The 17609-nt window shown below is 58.8% G+C and overlaps 2 protein-coding genes across 7 annotated transcripts; both read left to right on the forward strand.

Annotated features, from left to right (window-relative positions):
* Positions 1 to 335: 335 nt before the first annotated feature.
* Positions 336 to 7050, forward strand: ADAT3 (adenosine deaminase tRNA specific 3). Of its 3 annotated transcripts, none has more exons than XM_045543723.1 (2): positions 336 to 402; positions 5701 to 7050. In XM_045543723.1, exon 2 carries the CDS (start codon positions 5715 to 5717, stop codon positions 6768 to 6770), a length of 1056 nt encoding a protein of 351 aa, XP_045399679.1. In that variant the 5' UTR covers positions 336 to 402; positions 5701 to 5714; the 3' UTR covers positions 6771 to 7050. The 3 variants fall into 3 exon arrangements, with proteins under 3 accessions (XP_045399679.1, XP_045399687.1, XP_045399695.1); XM_045543731.1 differs by lacking the exon at positions 336 to 402 and adding an exon at positions 1777 to 1808; XM_045543739.1 differs by lacking the exon at positions 336 to 402 and adding an exon at positions 2970 to 3019.
* On the forward strand, positions 336 to 16365 carry SCAMP4 (secretory carrier membrane protein 4). Of its 4 annotated transcripts, XM_045543762.1 has the most exons (8): positions 1765 to 1808; positions 2929 to 3019; positions 8683 to 8732; positions 9922 to 10050; positions 10444 to 10600; positions 11887 to 11988; positions 13359 to 13476; positions 14653 to 16365. In XM_045543762.1, exons 2-8 carry the CDS (start codon positions 2952 to 2954, stop codon positions 14830 to 14832), a joined length of 804 nt encoding a protein of 267 aa, XP_045399718.1. In that variant the 5' UTR covers positions 1765 to 1808; positions 2929 to 2951; the 3' UTR covers positions 14833 to 16365. The 4 variants fall into 4 exon arrangements, with proteins under 4 accessions (XP_045399736.1, XP_045399745.1, XP_045399718.1 ...); XM_045543780.1 differs by lacking the exons at positions 1765 to 1808; positions 2929 to 3019 and adding an exon at positions 336 to 402; XM_045543789.1 differs by lacking the exon at positions 2929 to 3019 and having other exon boundaries at positions 1729 to 1808.
* The last annotated feature ends 1244 nt before the right edge of the window (positions 16366 to 17609 follow it).

Raw genomic sequence — 17609 nt, forward strand, 5'->3', positions numbered from 1 at the left:
AGGTCTCAGCGGACAGGCCTCGTGGAGTGCCTGCAGACGACTGTCGCGTGCCCTCTTGCCTCAGTCACCCCACTCTGCTGATTTCCCCAAAGGGCCTCCAGGTTCCGAGCGAGTGTCCTATGGCCCCTCGATAAATCTCGAACCCGTAACTCCGTGTTCGCCCCCATGCCCCCGCGGCGCGGCCGGGCCCTGCGCCTCATCACGTGAGCTCATCTACGCGAACCAGAGGGCGGTGCGCGGGGCCTTGTGGGGATTGTAGTCCCGGCCCTGCAGCCTTCCGGCGTCATTCCCGCCCCCGGAACTACGCTCCCGTCGTGCCCCACGGCGCCAGGCTGGAGGCGGGGCGGGGCGGGCGGTTGCTAAGACTTGGCGAAGCGCAGCGATCGCGCCCGGCTCTCTCAGGTAAGCGCGCGTCGTTAGCCCTCGGCTCTCTGGGACCGGATCCCGCGGAGGGGGAGTAGGGGCGGCGATGGGGGTTTGGGCAGTGGCGGGGGAACGCCGGCTGAGTGGGGGGCGAGGGGTGGGGCGGGGTCAGGCCGGGCTTGTGCGCGCCGGGAGCTGGACGGGTGGGCGGGCAGGGGCCCGAGGTAGCGGCTCCAGTGTGCGTGCGCGCGGGCACGGCTAGGCCCCAGGCCCCTGCTCCTCTGGCCCCACGCCTGTCTGCGCGTGCGCATGCCCCTGCGGCCCGGGCTGACGACCCCGTGCGCCCCAGCTGCTTCCGGTGTGGCCAGCCCTAGGTCACGGCAGCCAATCCCCTGACTCCGGGCCGCCTTTCCGTTGCCTTCGCGCCTCACGTTTGCCTGTAGGGGCGGAGGACCCCCAGTCTTTTTTTGCATCCTAGAAATTGACTCTGGTTCCTAGTAGTTACTGCAAGTGTGAGGTTTTAAGGCTTTTCCTTACGCTGACCCGGTTCTCCCCCACACCCCTCTGGGGGGCCCGAAGCCCCCTGACTTTCCCGTAGAGAGTCCCCTTGTAGGGCGGCCTCGTTCAGCTTAAATAGAAGCACAGGACACCCGTTAAGTTCGAATTCCGTTTAAAGAATACATATTTTCTTTACTGTAAGTATATCTCAAAGGGTGCATGGTATATACTTACACTGAAAATCTGTCTGCTCCTCGGAAATTCATGCTCAGCGCCCCATATTACCCTGCTCACCGGGGGAGCCCGTTACGGACACAGATTTTGGGCGCCTCCTTTGAGGGACGCTGAGTCCCGGAAACCAGGATTGAAACAGACGCCTGCCCAGGCTGTGGCCGCGTCCCGAGGCTGAGCGCTGCCTCTTCCTTCTGTTTCTTCCCTTTCGGGCCCAGCTGTGAGTCTCTGGGCTCTGCCTGAGGTGGTCATGCCACCGTGTCCCCCATAGAGCCGTGGGGCTGTCCCAGGACATCGTGGGGCCTCTGGTGGGTTTTCTAGTTTTACGCTGTTGGTGATGATTGAATTCCTGTTTCACAGGGGTAGAAGCTGAGGCTCAGACGGGTTAGGTCTGGAGCTCAGGTGTGTTTCCTGGTCAGTCACACCTACGACCCAGCTCAGACTTTGGCTTGGCCTCCTTATCTGTGGGATTAGATAAGGCCTCCTAGCCTGCACAGTACCAGGGCAGTCACCCTGCATAAACACCATTTCTCATCCCTCCCCAGAGCCAGAACGGGCCGGGGGCCTTTTCCACTCCTGCTGGGATCTCAGGCCCACAGCCCATCTTGAGTGGGTAGTGCCGCCCAGCATCCTGAGACGTTCCTGTGTTGGCCTTTATTCTGGACGGCTTGGGTGGGGGGCAGGGAGGGGCCCCCCACAGAAGCAAAGAGAAAGAGGTGAGTGGTCCTCTGAGACTGAGGGGAATCGCTGTCAGGGGTCCCGTATTCCTGGTCCAGCCAGACCCTGCAGGGGCCACAGCGGGTGGGAAGGAGCTGCTTTGGGGGGTGCCCAACTATAAGGTGTAGTACAACAATAAATGTAAATGGGCTGTATCTCGTTTAAACCATCTCCACGATCTTTTAACTGTTTTCCTTAGGAGTTGGCAGGCCCAGCCAGCCATGTCCCAATGGCAGCCTCCTCTTTGTGTCACTTGTTTTGTTTTTCCTCAGACAGAGGTTGTACTCTTGGAGGGACAAACGAGGCTGTGTTTGTCTTTTATCCTGGAGACAGTGGAGCTTTTGTGGTCTGGGCAGGCTGTGAGGGCCGTGGGATCCTGGGCATGGTGTGCGTGACAGAAGGATCGCAAGTGGGCTCCTATGGGCCCTGCCTGACACGGGGTCCCCGGCAGTAGCAGGTGCAGTGGCACCAGGCACACAGGCCACCTCCACGCTTTTCAGCTCTGCAGCCATCCCGCCAGTACCTCAGCTCCCGTGTGTTTGCTTAACTCGTGTCATGGGCTTCAGACACAGCTGGGGTCAGCTTCAGTGTGCCCTGCAAGGCGACTGGCCAATAAATAAATAGGGGGACGTGTGGGTCATCCATCATGTGGGGCACCCCGGTTGCCAAGACACGAGAATGGTGCACCACGTAGAGTAAAAGCCCACAGTTGTGAGCTGATTGAAACACAGCCTGGTCCAGGAGGGTTGGTCCCCACCAAGATGCCAGCAGGGACTTGTGTTACAGGCAGGCAGTGCTGTTTGGGACCATTCGGAATCATTTTAAGATTTTTCTATAGTTCATCCCTGATATCATCTAAGGCAGCACTCTGATAGAAATACAGTGTGAGCTGCATAGGTAATAAGATTTATTTATTTATTTATTTATTTATTTACTTTCTTAGAAACAGGGTCTTGCTATGTTGCCCAGGCTGGACTCAAAGTCCTGGGCTCAAATGATTCTTCTACCTCAGCTGCCCCAGTAGCTGGGACTATAGGCGTATGCTGCCACACTGGGACTAATCTGTAATTTTTCTGTTTTTCCTTAAATTGTCCATGTTATCACTTTTGCAATGAAAAGGAAAGAAAACATGATTTGCGTATATGAGTGAGCAACGTGAACCTTCCTGGGAGAGAATTTCCTTGGGCGTCTGTTGTCTTAGTTCGTTGGGGTAAGATACCATAAACTGGGTGGCTTATAAATGACAGAGATTTGATCCTCACAGTTCTGGAGGGTGGAATTCCCAGATCAGGGCGCCAGCAGATCCGGTGTCTGGTGAGGGCTCTCTTGTTCACAGATGGCGCCTTCTTGTTGTGTCCTCACCTGGAAGAAGGGCCAGCCAGCTCTCTGCAGCCAGGACACTAAGCCCATCTCAAGGTGCCACCCCTTGACGTGGTCACCTCCCAAAGGCCCCACCTCCTAATACCACTGCCTTGGGGATGAAGATATCAACATGATTTTGGGGGGGGACACACATTCCGGTCACGCAGCCACCTGTACACTGTGCTGAGTTATTTCCCCAACCATCAGTGTCCCGGCCCTGTGCTCAGCCAGCATGGAGCCCTCAAGAAACGGGGCGGAGCCATGATGGAACAGGCCTCCAGAGGCCCTTGGCGGTCCTTTCCCGATCCCTACTTGTGGCGTGGTGGTCATGAGGGTCGGATAGGAGGCCCTGGGTGAGGGCGGTGCCTGTCTCTGCAGGGGTGGGGTGGCGGTCCTGCTGTGCCTTCTGCGGTCTCCTGTCCTGGCTGCTTCCATTCGTGTCCCCGTGTCTGGATGCTGTGAGCGAATGGGCCAGAAAGGAGCCGACAGCGGTGATCCAGCTCGGGCATTCCCTGGTCAAGGTGCTGAGGCCGCTTTGGCCTGTGGCATTTTCTACCCGGGTTCCTTTCTGTTCTCTCACTTGTTGATTTTTTATGTGCTGATGTCAACTGAGTTGGTTGGGGCCTCTTTCAGCCTAAAATAACACGGAGCCCGAGGGTGGCTGGGCCGTGGAGTGTTCTGGAAGGATGTTTTCGTTTTCTCTCCTTGCTGGGCTGTGGTGGCTGCTGCAGCCTGTGTCTTGAGGGTCCTTACCCGAGGCCTGTGTGGCCTCAGGCCCCCCCATGGCGGAGTATTTCCCTCCACTCTCCTGTGCTGCCGGGGTGGGGGGGTGACCTCATGGTGTTTTCATGTCATGTGGGCAGTACGTGGGGGGGTCCCAAGACCACCTGCAGGCTTGGCAACTCACAGGGGGCTTCCCATTGTTTACACAGTTGAGGCCGGAGCCTGTCCTGTCAGTGAGGTGGGGCAGTCTCTGTGCCCAGCTCCTCAGATGGGGACGCAGCCTTGCAAGCTCTGCTCTCTCAGTGTGGGGTGGCTGGTGTGGCCATGTGACCATGTGGCCATCCCAGTCGTGGCCATCTCGTCAGGTTCCACCTTCGTGGGACAGGCCAGTGGGAAGTGCCTGGCCAGCTGAGTGGTGGCTTTTGGGCGGCACGGAGGGGCCAATGGTAGAGATCAGGGGGCCGGAAGTGCCATGCTCCAGGGTCCCTGTCTGAGGCCTGCTACAAGGCTGCCTGTCCCCACAGGCTTGCCGTCCCAGGCACCTGCCTCTGCCCCTGTGGTCTCTCCCTGAGGGCAGGCTCTCCTCCTGCTGGGGGGCCAGAGACCTGCCAGCCCTACCCTCACCAGCAATGTGACCACAGGACCTCACTTTCCTCCTCCGTGGGATGGAGATGGTAACCGTGCTGGTGATAACCTGGTCACGGGGTCTCAGGTGTAGGTGGTTGGCACAGTGCCCCTCAGGCAGGGTGTGTCAGCAGAGGGCCCTCATCTCCTAGCAGCTGCCCTCGGGTCTGGCCCACCTCCCAGGAGCCCCCTTTCCTCAGGGGCCTCTGCTGTGACCAAGGAGCTGGAGACCCTTGGGGAGGCCGGGCCCTACTAGGCAGCCGGGGCCCGTTGAGGAGGGCCTGTGTGCCAGGCTTGCGCTGTTGGCCTTCTGTGCAGCCTTTGCAGGCCAGGCTGGGGAGCCTTTCACAGAAGCAACGTGGGACAGACGTTCAGCATTAACACTGGACTGCATGCTGTCCTGGCAGGTGGCCTCTTGTCCCCCAGACCTGGTGTGTATGTTTTCTGTCCCACATAGCAAACTATTACAAATCTGGCCGAGAGCCAAGGAACCCTGCCTGTCAGCTCGCGGCTCTGTAGGTGAGGCCAGGATGTGGCGTGGCTGCGTCCTCTGGGAGCCAGGAGTGGGCCCAGGCTGTGTTCTCATCTGGAGGCTCAACTGGGGAGGGATCCGCTTCTCACTCATGCAGGCTCTGGGCAGAATACAGTTCCTTGCTGCCGTGAGACTGAGGTCCCTGGAGCCTTGGTGGCCGTGGCCCCTCTCAGTTCCTTGCCATGTGGCCCTTTCATCTTGAAACCAGCTGCAGTGTGTCAGTAGTTTGTGCTTCCGATCTCTGACTCTAGAGGTGCATATCGGTGGTTGCCTGGGGCTGGGGTGTGTGTGTGGGGTGACCTGAGTCTCATCTTGGGGGTGATGAAGATGTTCTGGAATTCGGTGGTGGGGGTGGTTGCACAACTTCAAGCATACTAAGAGCCACTGAACTGCACACTTAAAAATGACATTTCTTACGGTGAATTATATCTTCATTTTAAAAACCAATGGCAGTTTAAACTCTGTGCAGCCCAGGAGCTAGCAGGATGAGAGAAAGTGGCCAGTGACGCAGTTCACCTGGGCTGGAGCTTGCACGAGCCCCAGATGCGGCGCGCTCAGCCTTGGGGAGCCACGTTCCACTGGGACAGACCCGGCCAACCCGGCCTCCTGCCACTGACAGACGGTGCTGTGCTCCGATCTCTCTCCCACAGTCAGCCCACCAAGGATGGAGCCCTCCCGGGGCATCGCGGAGCAGCGAGAGCACGAGAAGGCTGGGAGCCCGGAGTATGAGCCAGCATCGTGGCAAGCCCTCCCCGTCCTGTCGGAGCAGCAGTCGGGGGACGTGGAGCTGGTGCTGGCCTATGCCGCACCCGTCCTGGACAAACGCCAGACCTCACGCCTCCTCAAAGAGGTGTCGGCTGTCTACCCGCTTCCTGCCCAGCCTCATCTCAAGCGGGTGCGGCCCAGCCGGGACACCAGGGGACCCCACGCACTGGAGATGCTGCTGTGCCTGGCAGGTCCAGCCACAGGCACGTGCTCGCTGGCCGAGCTCCTCCCGTGGCCAGCCGTGGACCCCCGCGGCCTGGGGCAGCCGTTCCTGGTGCCCGTGCCTGCCCGGCCGCCTCTGACCAGGGGCCAGTTCGAGAAGGCTCGGGCCCACTGGCCCACGTCCTTCCACGAGGACAAGCAGGTGACCAGTGCCCTGGCTGGAAGGCTCTTCTCAGAGCAAGAGCGGGCCGCCATGCAGAGCCACATGGAGCGGGCGGTGCAGGCGGCCCGGCGGGCAGCTGCACAGGGCCTGAGGGCTGTCGGGGCCGTGGTGGTAGATCCGGCCTCGGGCCACGTGCTGGCCACGGGCCACGACTGCAGCCATGCGGCCAGCCCCCTGCTGCATGCTGTCATGGTGTGCGTGGACCTCGTGGCCCGAGGCCAGGGTCGGGGCACCTACGACTTCAGGCCCTTCCCTGCTTGCTCCTTCATGCCCGTGGCTGCCTCGCAGGCCGTGCAGGTGGGCACCGTGCGCAAGCTGGATGAGGACGAGGACAGCCTCCCCTATGTGTGCACTGGCTACGACCTCTACGTCACCCGAGAGCCCTGCGCCATGTGCGCCATGGCCCTGGTGCACTCTCGCATCCTGCGGGTCTTCTATGGGGCACCCTCACCCGACGGTGCCCTGGGCACCCGCTTCCGCATCCATGCACAGCCTGACCTCAACCACCGCTTCCGAGTGTTCCGTGGCGTGCTGGAGGACCAGTGCCGCCACCTGGACCCTGACATGTAGGCTGATGCCTTCCTGCTTCTGGAACATTCTCTCTGCTGGCCATCCTCTGGGCTGCCATAGGGTCCTCACTCCTGTCTGTGGATTGTAAGGACATTCGCCGCCTGCGCTGTGTGCACCCTCCAGCCCTGTCTCAGGGAGTACCTGGGCTCCCGCCTGTCTGGCTTTCCCTGCACTGACCACGGCAGGTCCTGCCCCCGAGCCCTCGGCTGCAGTTGTGTCTCCTTTGTGTCACGTGTGAGCAGACAGCTCTGACCTGTGAAAATAAACTACCAAAAACTAAGGTGTCCATGGACAGAGGCGCAGGGCCCTGGCAGTGGGTCCCGGGGTGGGCAGGGTGTGCCCGTGGCCTAGGGGCTTGTGAAGGGGAGGGCATCTCTGAGCTGAGTGCTGTCCAAGCTTGGGCTCACCCGAGTGGTGGAGTCTGGAAGGTTGCAGTGAGCCTGCTGTGCCTGGCCCAGGTGCGCCCGGACGCTGGGGTATGGTCCAGCCTGGCTGCAGCCAGCTGACCCAGAGGCTCTCTCAGAGTCCAGGCTGACATGAATGGGTGACAAGATGGTTAGGACTGGAAGTGGTGGTTTGTGGGGGACTCAGAGCAGGGCCCGTGGGTCCATCCGGCAAGTGCCCAATGCCTGACCACTGGGGTGCTGCACGGCCCCACATTGGGAGGGGCTGGGGAGACAGGCGGGGGCGCTGCCTGGGAGCCTGTGCAGCACACAGGATGCTGGGGCTGGCCAGAGGGTCCCTGGTGTGTGGTGGGGGGAGTAGGAGCCGAAGAGGCATCAGGCAGGTGGCCAGGGAGGAGGGAGCGAGTGGGGGCAGCCGAGGGGCAGGCGATGGGATGCCCCTTCCCAGGCCATGGGGAGCCTGCCCAGCCAGCATCACCTTGCCAGGCTGGGGTGGCCCTGGGAGCTCAGTATTTCGGGCACCTCCTCGCTGGACTGGGGAGAGGTAGGTCCTGCCCCAGGCCTGGCCTCACGCCTACTCCTGCACCAGATTCTGGGGCCTGGTCAGACCCTGTTGGCCGGGGTGGGGACTGAGCTGCTCCCTGAGGTGGCAGGTCCACCCACCAGCCCCTCCCAAAACCAGCCAGACCCTCTCAGTTTTGCACGTCCGAAGTGGCCTGGGTGGGCCGCTGGGTGGTGTGAGCTCAAGGGGTTCCCTCAGGAAGGCTCGGGTGCCTTGGATTGCGATGGCATCCTTGGCCCTACAGGGCTCACGGGTGAGAACTGTGGCCCAGAGAGATGTTGTCACTTACTGAGGTTACACAGCAATGAGTTTGAACCTGGTTCTGGGTCACTCGCTGGGAAGTCATGCCTCACAGCAGTCAGGGGCACCTGGAGTCAGAAGTTGGGGTGGGGCCAGCCTGGAGACAGAGGGCTTTGGGTGGGAGGGAGCCGCGGCACAACCCTCTTGCCAGCACTGATGGTGCCCACAGGCTCTGAGGAGAGGTGACCACTGACTGCCATCACACATCACCTGTGGCGCCATCTGAGCCTGAAGCTGAGCTGGGCTGGCGATTCTGGTGAGAGCTCAGAGCACTGGGCTCTGTTAGGGGCTTTTCCATCACGGCAGGTGGCCTGATGGTTAGCACCCCACCCAAGGCTGCTGTATCAGGTCACCCCTCAGCTAAGGGGAGTCCCCCCAGGCTGCAGTGCAGTTGTGCAGTGTCAGCTCACTCACTGCAGCCTCAAACTCGATCAAGCCATCCTTCTGCCTCAGCCTCCCGAGTAGCTGGGACTATGGGTGTACTAACTTCTCTATTTTTTGTAGCAATGGGGTCTTGCTGTGTTGTCCAGTCTTGAATCGTGAAATCTTGGCTTCAAGCCATCTCCTGCCTCAGCCTCCCAAGTGCTGGGGCATGGATGTGAGCACCGTGATGGCCTCTCCTTGACTGTCACTGTCTTTCTTTCAGGTGGCTGCAGGCTTCAGCACCGGCTGGGTCAGCCACAGCAGAAATGTCAGGTCAGTCCTGCCCTGGAGGCCCCGGCAGCATGGGGTCTTCTCTCTTCCCCCTGGAAGTATCCCCGGCGGGGAGGGAGACGCCAGCAGAGCCCACATGCCCTCCCACCCGGGCCTTCTGCCTTTTGCCACCTGGGACTCCACAGTTTGGCACAGCTGGCTTCAAGCCAACAAGGCCAGGAGGCCAGTAGGGAAGAGCCACAGGTTCACCGGCATCCCCTAGCTGGGAAGTAGGGGAGAGGCACTAGTAGAACGAGGTGGGCCTTGAAGGGGATGCAGGGACCCAGGGGCAGCAGAGGCTCTGCAGTAGCTGCCCCAGCCCATGCCTCACCACCCTGGTGGCCCTCGAGGCACACACAGCCCCAGCACCCCTGCCCCAGCCATTGTCTTTATTTATAGCTCTTGTACCTTCTTGTTCTCTGAGCAGTCATTCACTCACTGCGTTTACTGCTGGTCCCCCCGGGACGGCAGCCCCTTAAGAAGGGGGTCTTCACCTGTCTTGCTCACTGCCTGGCCCTGGCAGGTGCTCAGGGACCACATCCTGAGGCGGTGCCGACTGAGCTAGGGCATCTCAGGGGGGCTCCCCACTGTGGGCAGAGTCGTGTGCCCGCCAAAGGCATGTCTACGTCCTGACCCTCAGAACCTGGGAGCGGGACCTCATTTGGACATAGGGCCTTGCAGATGGGACTATGTTATGGAAGCCACAGGAAACTTGCGAGAACTTTCCTCGGAGTCATGTGTTAACAGCATTTGGACTCTGCCTACTGAGTCCGTGCATTAGTTTCCTGTGGCTATTGTAAGAAATCATCATCTACCTAATGACTTATCTGAACATTTAGGAGGGCAGAAGTCCTAAAATCAAGGTGTGGCAGGGCTGGTCCCTCCTGGGGGCTCTAGGGGAGAACCTGTCTCCTGCCTTTCCCAGCGTCTAGTGGCCGCCTATGTCCCTTAGCTCGGGACCCTTCCTCCCCCTTCAGAGCCAGCAGCACAGCGTCTTCCAGTCGTCCGACCCTCCTGCCTCCTCGTGGGAGGGCCCTGTGCTAACACTGGGCCCCCAGGTCATCCAGGATGATCTCCTGTCCTTCTGCCATGTGAGGTGGCCTGTGCACACGTCCCGGGATGAGGGATCTTTGTGGGGGCACTTTTGAGCAGACTGCAGTCAGCTCTGTCCGTGGGGTTCCCTGTCCTGCAGAAAAGGAGAACAACTTCCCCCCGCTGCCGCGGTTCATCCCACTGAAGCCCTGCTTCTACCAGAACTTCTCCGACGAGATCCCCATCGAGCACCAGGTCCTGGTGAAGAGGATCTACCGGCTGTGGATGTGTGAGCCGCAGCCCCTGCTGAGCGCTTGGGTGGGCAGGAGGCAGGACCCCCGCCGAGACCCCAGTTTGGTCTGGTTCTGACACAAGCGCCCGGGGTCACAGGGAGTCCTGAGCCAGAAGACAGCACTGGAACGCCTGGTGGCAGGGCCGTGGGAACTTGTGCTTCCTGCCTGCCTGGGCAGCATGGGGTGGTGGGCATAGCAAGCCGGGGGCCTGGCCAGCCCAGCCCTCCCAACGGGGGAGCAGTGTTCAGGATGGAGCGCCCAGGCAGGCGCCCTCCGTCCACCCCAAGCCCATCTCTGGGCCCTGCGGTGACTGAAGCTGGCAGGGTGGTGGGTGGTGAGGCTAGGGGCAGGCGCCCCAATCCTGGCTCAGCCATCCCCCTACCCCACAGTTTATTGCGCCACCCTCGGGGTCAACCTGGTCGCCTGCCTGGCCTGGTGGATCGGTGGGGGCTCGGGAACCAACTTTGGCCTGGCTTTCGTGTGGCTGCTGCTCTTCACGCCCTGCGGTTATGTGTGCTGGTTCCGACCCGCCTACAAGGCCTTCCGGTAAGTCAGAGCCCTGGGGGTGAGGGGTCCAGCCCGTGCCCGAAGTTCCTGTGGCATCTGCACCTGCTGTGGTCTGTGGAAGCACCTGGTGCCGACATCTCGCCAAGACACCCACCGTGCACTTTCTGGTTTCTGTCCCGGCTTCCCTCGCCCGCCCACAGGGGACCTGGGACTGTCCTGGTCTACACTTGTGGGCAGCAGTTCACATCGGGTTGGCTGACTGTGACCCCTGCACCAGGCTCAGCTGCTGCCAGATGTGTGCTGGTTTTTAATAACTTGATCTAAAGACTTCACATATCACACAGTTCACCCACTTAAAGTGATTTCAAACTACAGTTTACTAGTTTTTAATGTATTAATGTATTCACAATGCTATGTGATCATCACTACTACCTAGTTCCAGAACATTCCATCACCCTAAAGGAAGCCCATACCCGTCAGCAGTCCCTCCCCATCCCCTCCCCCGGCACCCACAAATCCACGTCTCTGTGGATTTGCCTGTTCTGGACATTTCATATAAACGGAGTCTCACGCTGTGTGTCCTTCTGTGTCTGGCGTCTCTCACTGAGCACGATGTCCTCAAGGTGCATCCATGCTGTGGCCTGTGTCTGAGCCTTTTTTTTTTTTCGTGGCTAAGTGATATTCCATGTGTGGGTGGTCCACGTTGTGTTGATCCACTCATCTATTCCCACCTTTAGCAGTTGTGCATAGAGCTGCCACAGACGTTTGCCCCCAGCTGGCTGTTGCCCCCTTTGCCACTCAGGTGTGTGTCTTACCCACTGAGATGGTCCTGATTCCCACACTCCCAGAGTGGGTCAGAAAGGGTGCCCGAGGCTCTCCGTGAAGACAAGAGTGAGACCTGGGCTGGGATTTGCTGGAAGGGGCTGACGCTGAGGGCTGGCTTGGGGCAGCTGTGAGCACATGGGCAGGGGCACAGCTGGCTTTGGGGAGAGCCTGGGAGCAGCCTGAGCTGCCGAAGCTTCCCTCCCTACCTTGTCCAGAGCCTGCAGTACCTGCTGCAGAACTGGCAGCTGCCTGGTGAGGAGCCCCGCCCCCCCAACCCATTGCCACATTAGATGCGGGGGAGCCTCTTAAGTTCTTTACAGCAGAGACCGGGTTGGGCTGTCATGTCTTCTCAAAGAAGCAGTTTTGGCCCTTTGTGGCCAGAGCCAAATTTGAAGAGTTCACGAATTTTTCGTATCTGAGAAACTCAGCACCCCCTGCTGTCTCTGCCTCAGCCTCCCCTCTGGGCCATGGTAACAATCGTGTCTTCTGTCCTTCTGCAGGGCCGACAGCTCCTTTAACTTCATGGCATTTTTCTTCATCTTCGGAGCACAGTTTGTCCTGACTGTCATCCAGGCCATCGGCTTCTCAGGATGGGGTGCATGGTGAGCCTTTGTCCGTGGCATGGCACGTGTTACTTGTAGGAATGAGAGCCTGGCGGGAGACCAGCAAGGCTGCCAGTGTGTTACGGCTCCAGTTTGTAAAGACACTTTCCCAGCAAGGGGTGTGCCAAGCTCACACCCAGGCAGTGAGGGCTCCACTGAGCACCCATGTCCCACACCAGCTGGGCTTGTTCCCAAGTATCACTTGTGCCCCAGCCAGGGAGCTAGCAGCAAACTCCAGGCAGCCAACGTTTCCATGTGGATCTCTGAAGAAGGACTTTGAGATGTATAAAAATTCACATCACACCTGAGATCAGTTAACAACAGTTTTCTGATATTGCCAGGCACACAGAAGTGTTCATACTATCGAACCAATTTGTCTTAAATTTCTGGGCTTTTTGTGTTGTGGTGTTTTTTTTTTTGTTTGTTTGTTTTTTGAGACAGTCTCTTTCTGTCACCCAAGCTGGAGTGCAGTGGTGTCATCACAGCTCACTGCAGCCTCCAATCCTGGGCTCAAGCAATCCTCCTGCTTCAGCCTCCTGAGTAGCTTGGACTACAGGCGCCACCACGCCTGGCTAATTTAAAAAAAATACTTTTTGTAGATATGGGGTCTCGCTGTGTTGCCCGGGCTGGTCTCAAACTCCCAGCCTCAAGTGATCCCCCAGCTTCAGCCTTCCAGAGTGCTGGGATTACAGGCGTGAGCCATCGCCTCTGGCCTTATCATCTGTTTAGAAAAAAAGAATCTGAAAAAGACCATACTTTCTGCTTACCTCCTGCCCCCAGAGGCAAGCGTGGATGCCCAGGTGGGCGTTCATGTGGTGTGGACTGCAGGCCTGCGGGTTTTGTAGCATCTTGCTCATGGCTGATCTGCAACATTGTTTTCCCCTCTTATTTTAAATCTCTCCTTGGTATCCCACCATGTGGGTGCAGCAGAGTTTACACGTGCGTTCTCAGCCAATGGGCATTTGGGTCTTCACCAGATTTTTATCATACAAACAATCGCTCTAGGATAAATTCATCGAAGTAGACGTGGGGTAAAGGAATGAGCATTTAAGTCTTTTCATAGCTGAGGCCCCCTTGCCCTCCACAAAGGGTGACGATCAGGGTGGCACTCATGTCTCCATCTCCTGCACACCCGACGCTGGTGCGATGTCAGAAAAATGAGACTGTGTTCTGACTCGCACATCCTCGGTGATGGGGTGGGCATCGTGGTGTGCTTACTGGTCACTTGGCCATCCTCACGTGAACTGCCCATTTCTATGAGAGTTGTTTACCTTTTTCTTGTTGGTTCATGGTACTCTTTACGTAGGAAGGACAGTGGGTCCTTGTCTGGTGGGCATGTGGGCACCCACACTTCTTCTCGTTCCCTGTAGTGGTTGGTTGGCAGCAATTGGGTTCTTCCAGACCAACGTGGGGGCTGCTGTGGTCATGCTGCTTCCGGCCATCATGTTCTCCCTGTCCGCTGCCATGATGGCCATCGTGATTATGAAGGTGAGTCCTTGGGTCCTGGACATTCAGCCCTTGGCCCCTTTTCTCCACATGTCTTGTCACCCCTGAGCATTCCAGGTGGATGAGCTTGATGGGGAGGCCAGGCCCAGCTTCTAGAACCCTCTCCCTGTGGAGTCACTGGGAAGCTACCACCCACCCAGGTGTCCATGGGGGGCTGGTCATGCACCTCTGCCTCACCAACCCATGCCCGAGATTCCACACTGCAGAGGACAGCAGGATGGGCATAGACCATGTTTGCAGGACCAGTTCAAGGCCAGGAGCTGAGGCCCAGCTCTGGCCACGTGGCAGTGACCAGTGGTGCCAAAGGTGGGGTGGTATGGGCCCTGCTCAGCAAGAAAAGAGGCCCCCAAACTCCCAGGCAGGACCAGCCCCCTTCCACGAAAGCAGGCAGGGGCCAGAGCTCCGGTCAGGGGCCCCAAGTCCATGATTTTGGGTCCTCTGCATTCCCTCAAGTTTCCGTAGAGACTCTCTGAGATGGGTTTGGGAGCAGCAAGCATCGGTGTCCTCAACACTTGAGGACCCTCCTCCCTGAAGGCTGGTGGTCTCAGATGGCTTTACTTTCCTTGGACTGTTCCTTCTACCGGTGCCATCCCACGCATTGAACTGACGCACGCAGTCAATGGTGATGCCACCCACCAATGGACGGGAGCTTGGAAACTTACTCTGGTTGCAGCCGCGTTTTCATTTCTTATTTTTCTAACGTTCCTGTCATTTTCTGTGATGTGGGAATGTTGCGATGGCTGCTAACGTAGGCTGAGGTTGCATCTTTCAGCAGAGATAGTTTGCGTAATGCACGGCTTTGCCGTGTGACTCCCTAAAACGTAACCCACAGTACCCTGTACCTCAGAAACGGGTGTTTATTGATATGGAAATGTCACAGTATGGCCATGTGTGTGGCACTTGGGAGGGTGTCTTGTGGCCCTGGTTTGTCATGGCAGCAGGGGGATAGAAGTGTCACCTTTGGGCCAAGCCGACTACTCTGTCCTTGCGATGTGAAGCAGCCGCGGACGGTGGGTGAACGAGTCAGCATGGCTGTGTTCCGGGGAGAGGCTGTTTATGGATGAACGTGAGAAAGAAGGCAGCAAGCCTTGCTTGAGAGTGTTTCTGTCTACACCATGCACTGACTTTCTGTCCCCGCCTCCCTGTCCTTCTCTGCAGGTGCACAGGATCTACCGAGGAGCTGGCGGAAGCTTCCAGAAGGCACAGACGGAGTGGAACACGGGTGTTTGGCGGAATCCGCCGTCGAGGGAGGCCCAATACAACAACTTCTCAGGGAACAGCCTGCCTGAGTACCCTACTGTGCCCAGCTACCCAGCGGGTGGCGGCCAGTGGCCCTAGAGGGTGCCAGCCAGCCCTGCCACTGCCCACTGCCTCCCTCCACCGCCTTGTCCAGAAAGCCCGAGTGTCTGTCCCCATGGCCCTCCCAGGAGGGCCCCAGCCGGGACTATGGACCCTGCGTTCGTCTCACGCCCAGAGCAGGGTTCCTCATGAGCACTGCCCGGCAGGACACCCTCTGGATCCTGGAAACACATCACCTTGACGTCCCTACAAGGCAGCCACAGCCTCATCTCTCCCGGTCACGGAGGCCTGACCCACTGGAGCCCCCAGGGAGAAGGTGGGGAGCTACCTGGCCACGGCTCCATCTCGCACCCACTGCCCTGTGCCCTGTTACCAGGGCAGCTGCCCTGACCCAAGAGGTGGCCTCACAGTGTCAGGCTTTCTGTCCCCCGGGGCGATGCAGGGGCTTGACGTACAGCCTGGTCTTCAATATTCTCGTCATCTCCCAAGTCCCATCCCCCTGCCTCTGACGGCCCTTGGTGACCAGCCCATAGACGGCCAGAGGCAGATCCTCCCCCTCAGCCTGGCGGAGGTCTGTGCTGCTCCCCCCATCTGTCCAGCCTCTCCCTTTGCCCCTGCCTGAGGGTGCAATTGTGGGGACACCCTCCCCCTCCTGGCCAGGGACCTCAGGCAAGACCCGCCTGCACCCCAAATCCAGGACCCAGTTGCTGTGGTGGAGGAGAGAGGCTCCCCCAGACCCAGCAACCCTAGAGGAAAACAGTTGCCATCTCCGCGGAGCCCATGGGGCCACGAGTCCCCAGCACAGGGGGTGACGCTGGAACCCGGAGGCTCCTGTTGAGATGTCGGAGCTGAAGAACCTTTTTCTCAGTCTGCGGGAAGCGGAACTGGTTTCTCAGGAGACAGAGCCCAAGAGTGGCCTTTTCCAAGGGGTTGAGACATGACACATCTCTGTGCCTTATTGAGGAATTTCAGCAAACGTCACTATTGTTTTCTTTCAGTCATTGTAACTCTCTGTGAGCCAGTTTTGTCCAAGTCGAAAGAGCTGAACCGCATCTGAACCGCATCTGGGGGATTTCCACGGGACCTTTGATAACGCCAAAAAGAAGCCTTTACTGAGTCACCTTTCATTGCTACGCCCTGAGGGCGCGCTGGGCCACTGCCCCCCAGCTCCCAACCACTCCCCGCAGGACAGGGGCCTCCCAGCACCTGCCATGCGCCCCACACTCGTTTGCTTTGGCTGCTTGTGCCAAATGCCCTTGGTGCCCAAAGGTGGCCGCGGTGCCTGGGGTTGGGGGAAGGCAGCTGGGATAGGAAACCCGCCAGCCGTGGATCCATGCCTCAGGTCGCCTGTGTCCTCAGGTGACACCTCCGGCCGACCCCCTTGCCAAGAGGTACCTGCTCAGCTGGCCATGAGGCCAAATGTCAGCTCGCCCTGGGCTACTGGCAGCAGGTGCAGGAGCCTTAGGGTACTTGGCAGTCCCCCCACCTCCGCCACGCTTTGCCCCTCATGGCAATGTTGGGGTTTTTGTTACATGAACATACCTGGAAATAAATATTTCTGCATCAGACCAACTGCAGGGCTGAGTCTGTGATATGTGAGCCTATGTGTGTGCCCTGTCGTCTCGTCCGAGGAAAGGTCCCAGAGCACACAGCTGCCTGCAGGGTAGAGCCGGGGTGAGCCTGTGTCCCTGGGCCAGGTCTGGGCATCGAGGTGTCCTTGCCCTGTGTGCTGTGCTGATGGCCGCCCCACCCTGTCCAGACCTCACTTGCCCCTGAGAGAAGTCCAGACCTGAGCAGCAGCATGTGAGGGTGGGAGGGACCCAGACATTCAGGACATTGCACACCGGGCTGGCCCCCACTCCACACCACGCTCACGCATCACCACTGCTCTGTTCCTTCATGTTTTATTTTTATTATTTTTTATTTTAAAAGATTTTTTTCTAGAGATGGGGTCTTGCTATGTCTCCCAGGCTGGTCTCAAACTCCTGAGCTCAAGCGATCCTCCTGCCTCAGCCTCCCAAAGCACTGGGATCACAGGTGTGAGCCAACTCAACCGGGTCCATCCTTGGGTTTTGGCCACGTGGCTCCAACCTCATTCTGTCTCCACGCAGCCATCTTCCCATCCTCCCCTCTGGGGAGGACACCGACTGTTGGACTTGGGACCCACTTGATTATCCAGGGTGATTGCACCTCAAGATCCTTAGTTACATCTACAAAGACCCTTTCTCCTAATGAGGTCACAGGTGCCAGGATATGGACATACCTCTGCATTCCCTCAAGTTTCCGTAGAGACTCTCTGAGATGGGTTTGGGAGCAGCAAGCATCGGTGTCCTCAACACTTGAGGACCCACCTCCCTGAAGGCTGGTGGTCTCAGATGGCTTTACTTTCCCTGGACTGTTCCTTCTACCGGTGCCATCCCACGCATTGAACTGACGCACGCAGTCAATGGTGATGCCCCCCCTCTTTGGGGGCCACCAAGTAACCCTGTACAGGGAGGAGCCAAGGCTCTGGAGTAGGAGGAAAACCCCGGGTGACCCAGGGGGACATGGCCCTGCCCGGCCCCACAGAGGTTGGACTGAGGGACTTGGCAGGGAGACAGTGTCACGATGGGGGGGGGACACAAAAGCCCAGTAAGAAAAGCGTCTGGGGACGGAGAGGGTGGCATGGGCTGCTATGCCAGGGGTGCAGTCGAGGGGACCCTTCAGCAAGAAAAGGACGTCAGCTCTGTTGGCTGACAGAATGATCCAGAAGGCAGAGGAAACGCCAGGAGTCGTGCAGAGGACACAGCACCTCTTGTCATGGGGTGGTGGGCAGG

This window comes from Lemur catta, chromosome 1 (assembly GCF_020740605.2).
Source record: "Lemur catta isolate mLemCat1 chromosome 1, mLemCat1.pri, whole genome shotgun sequence".
NCBI classification, from domain to species: Eukaryota; Metazoa; Chordata; class Mammalia; order Primates; family Lemuridae; genus Lemur; species Lemur catta.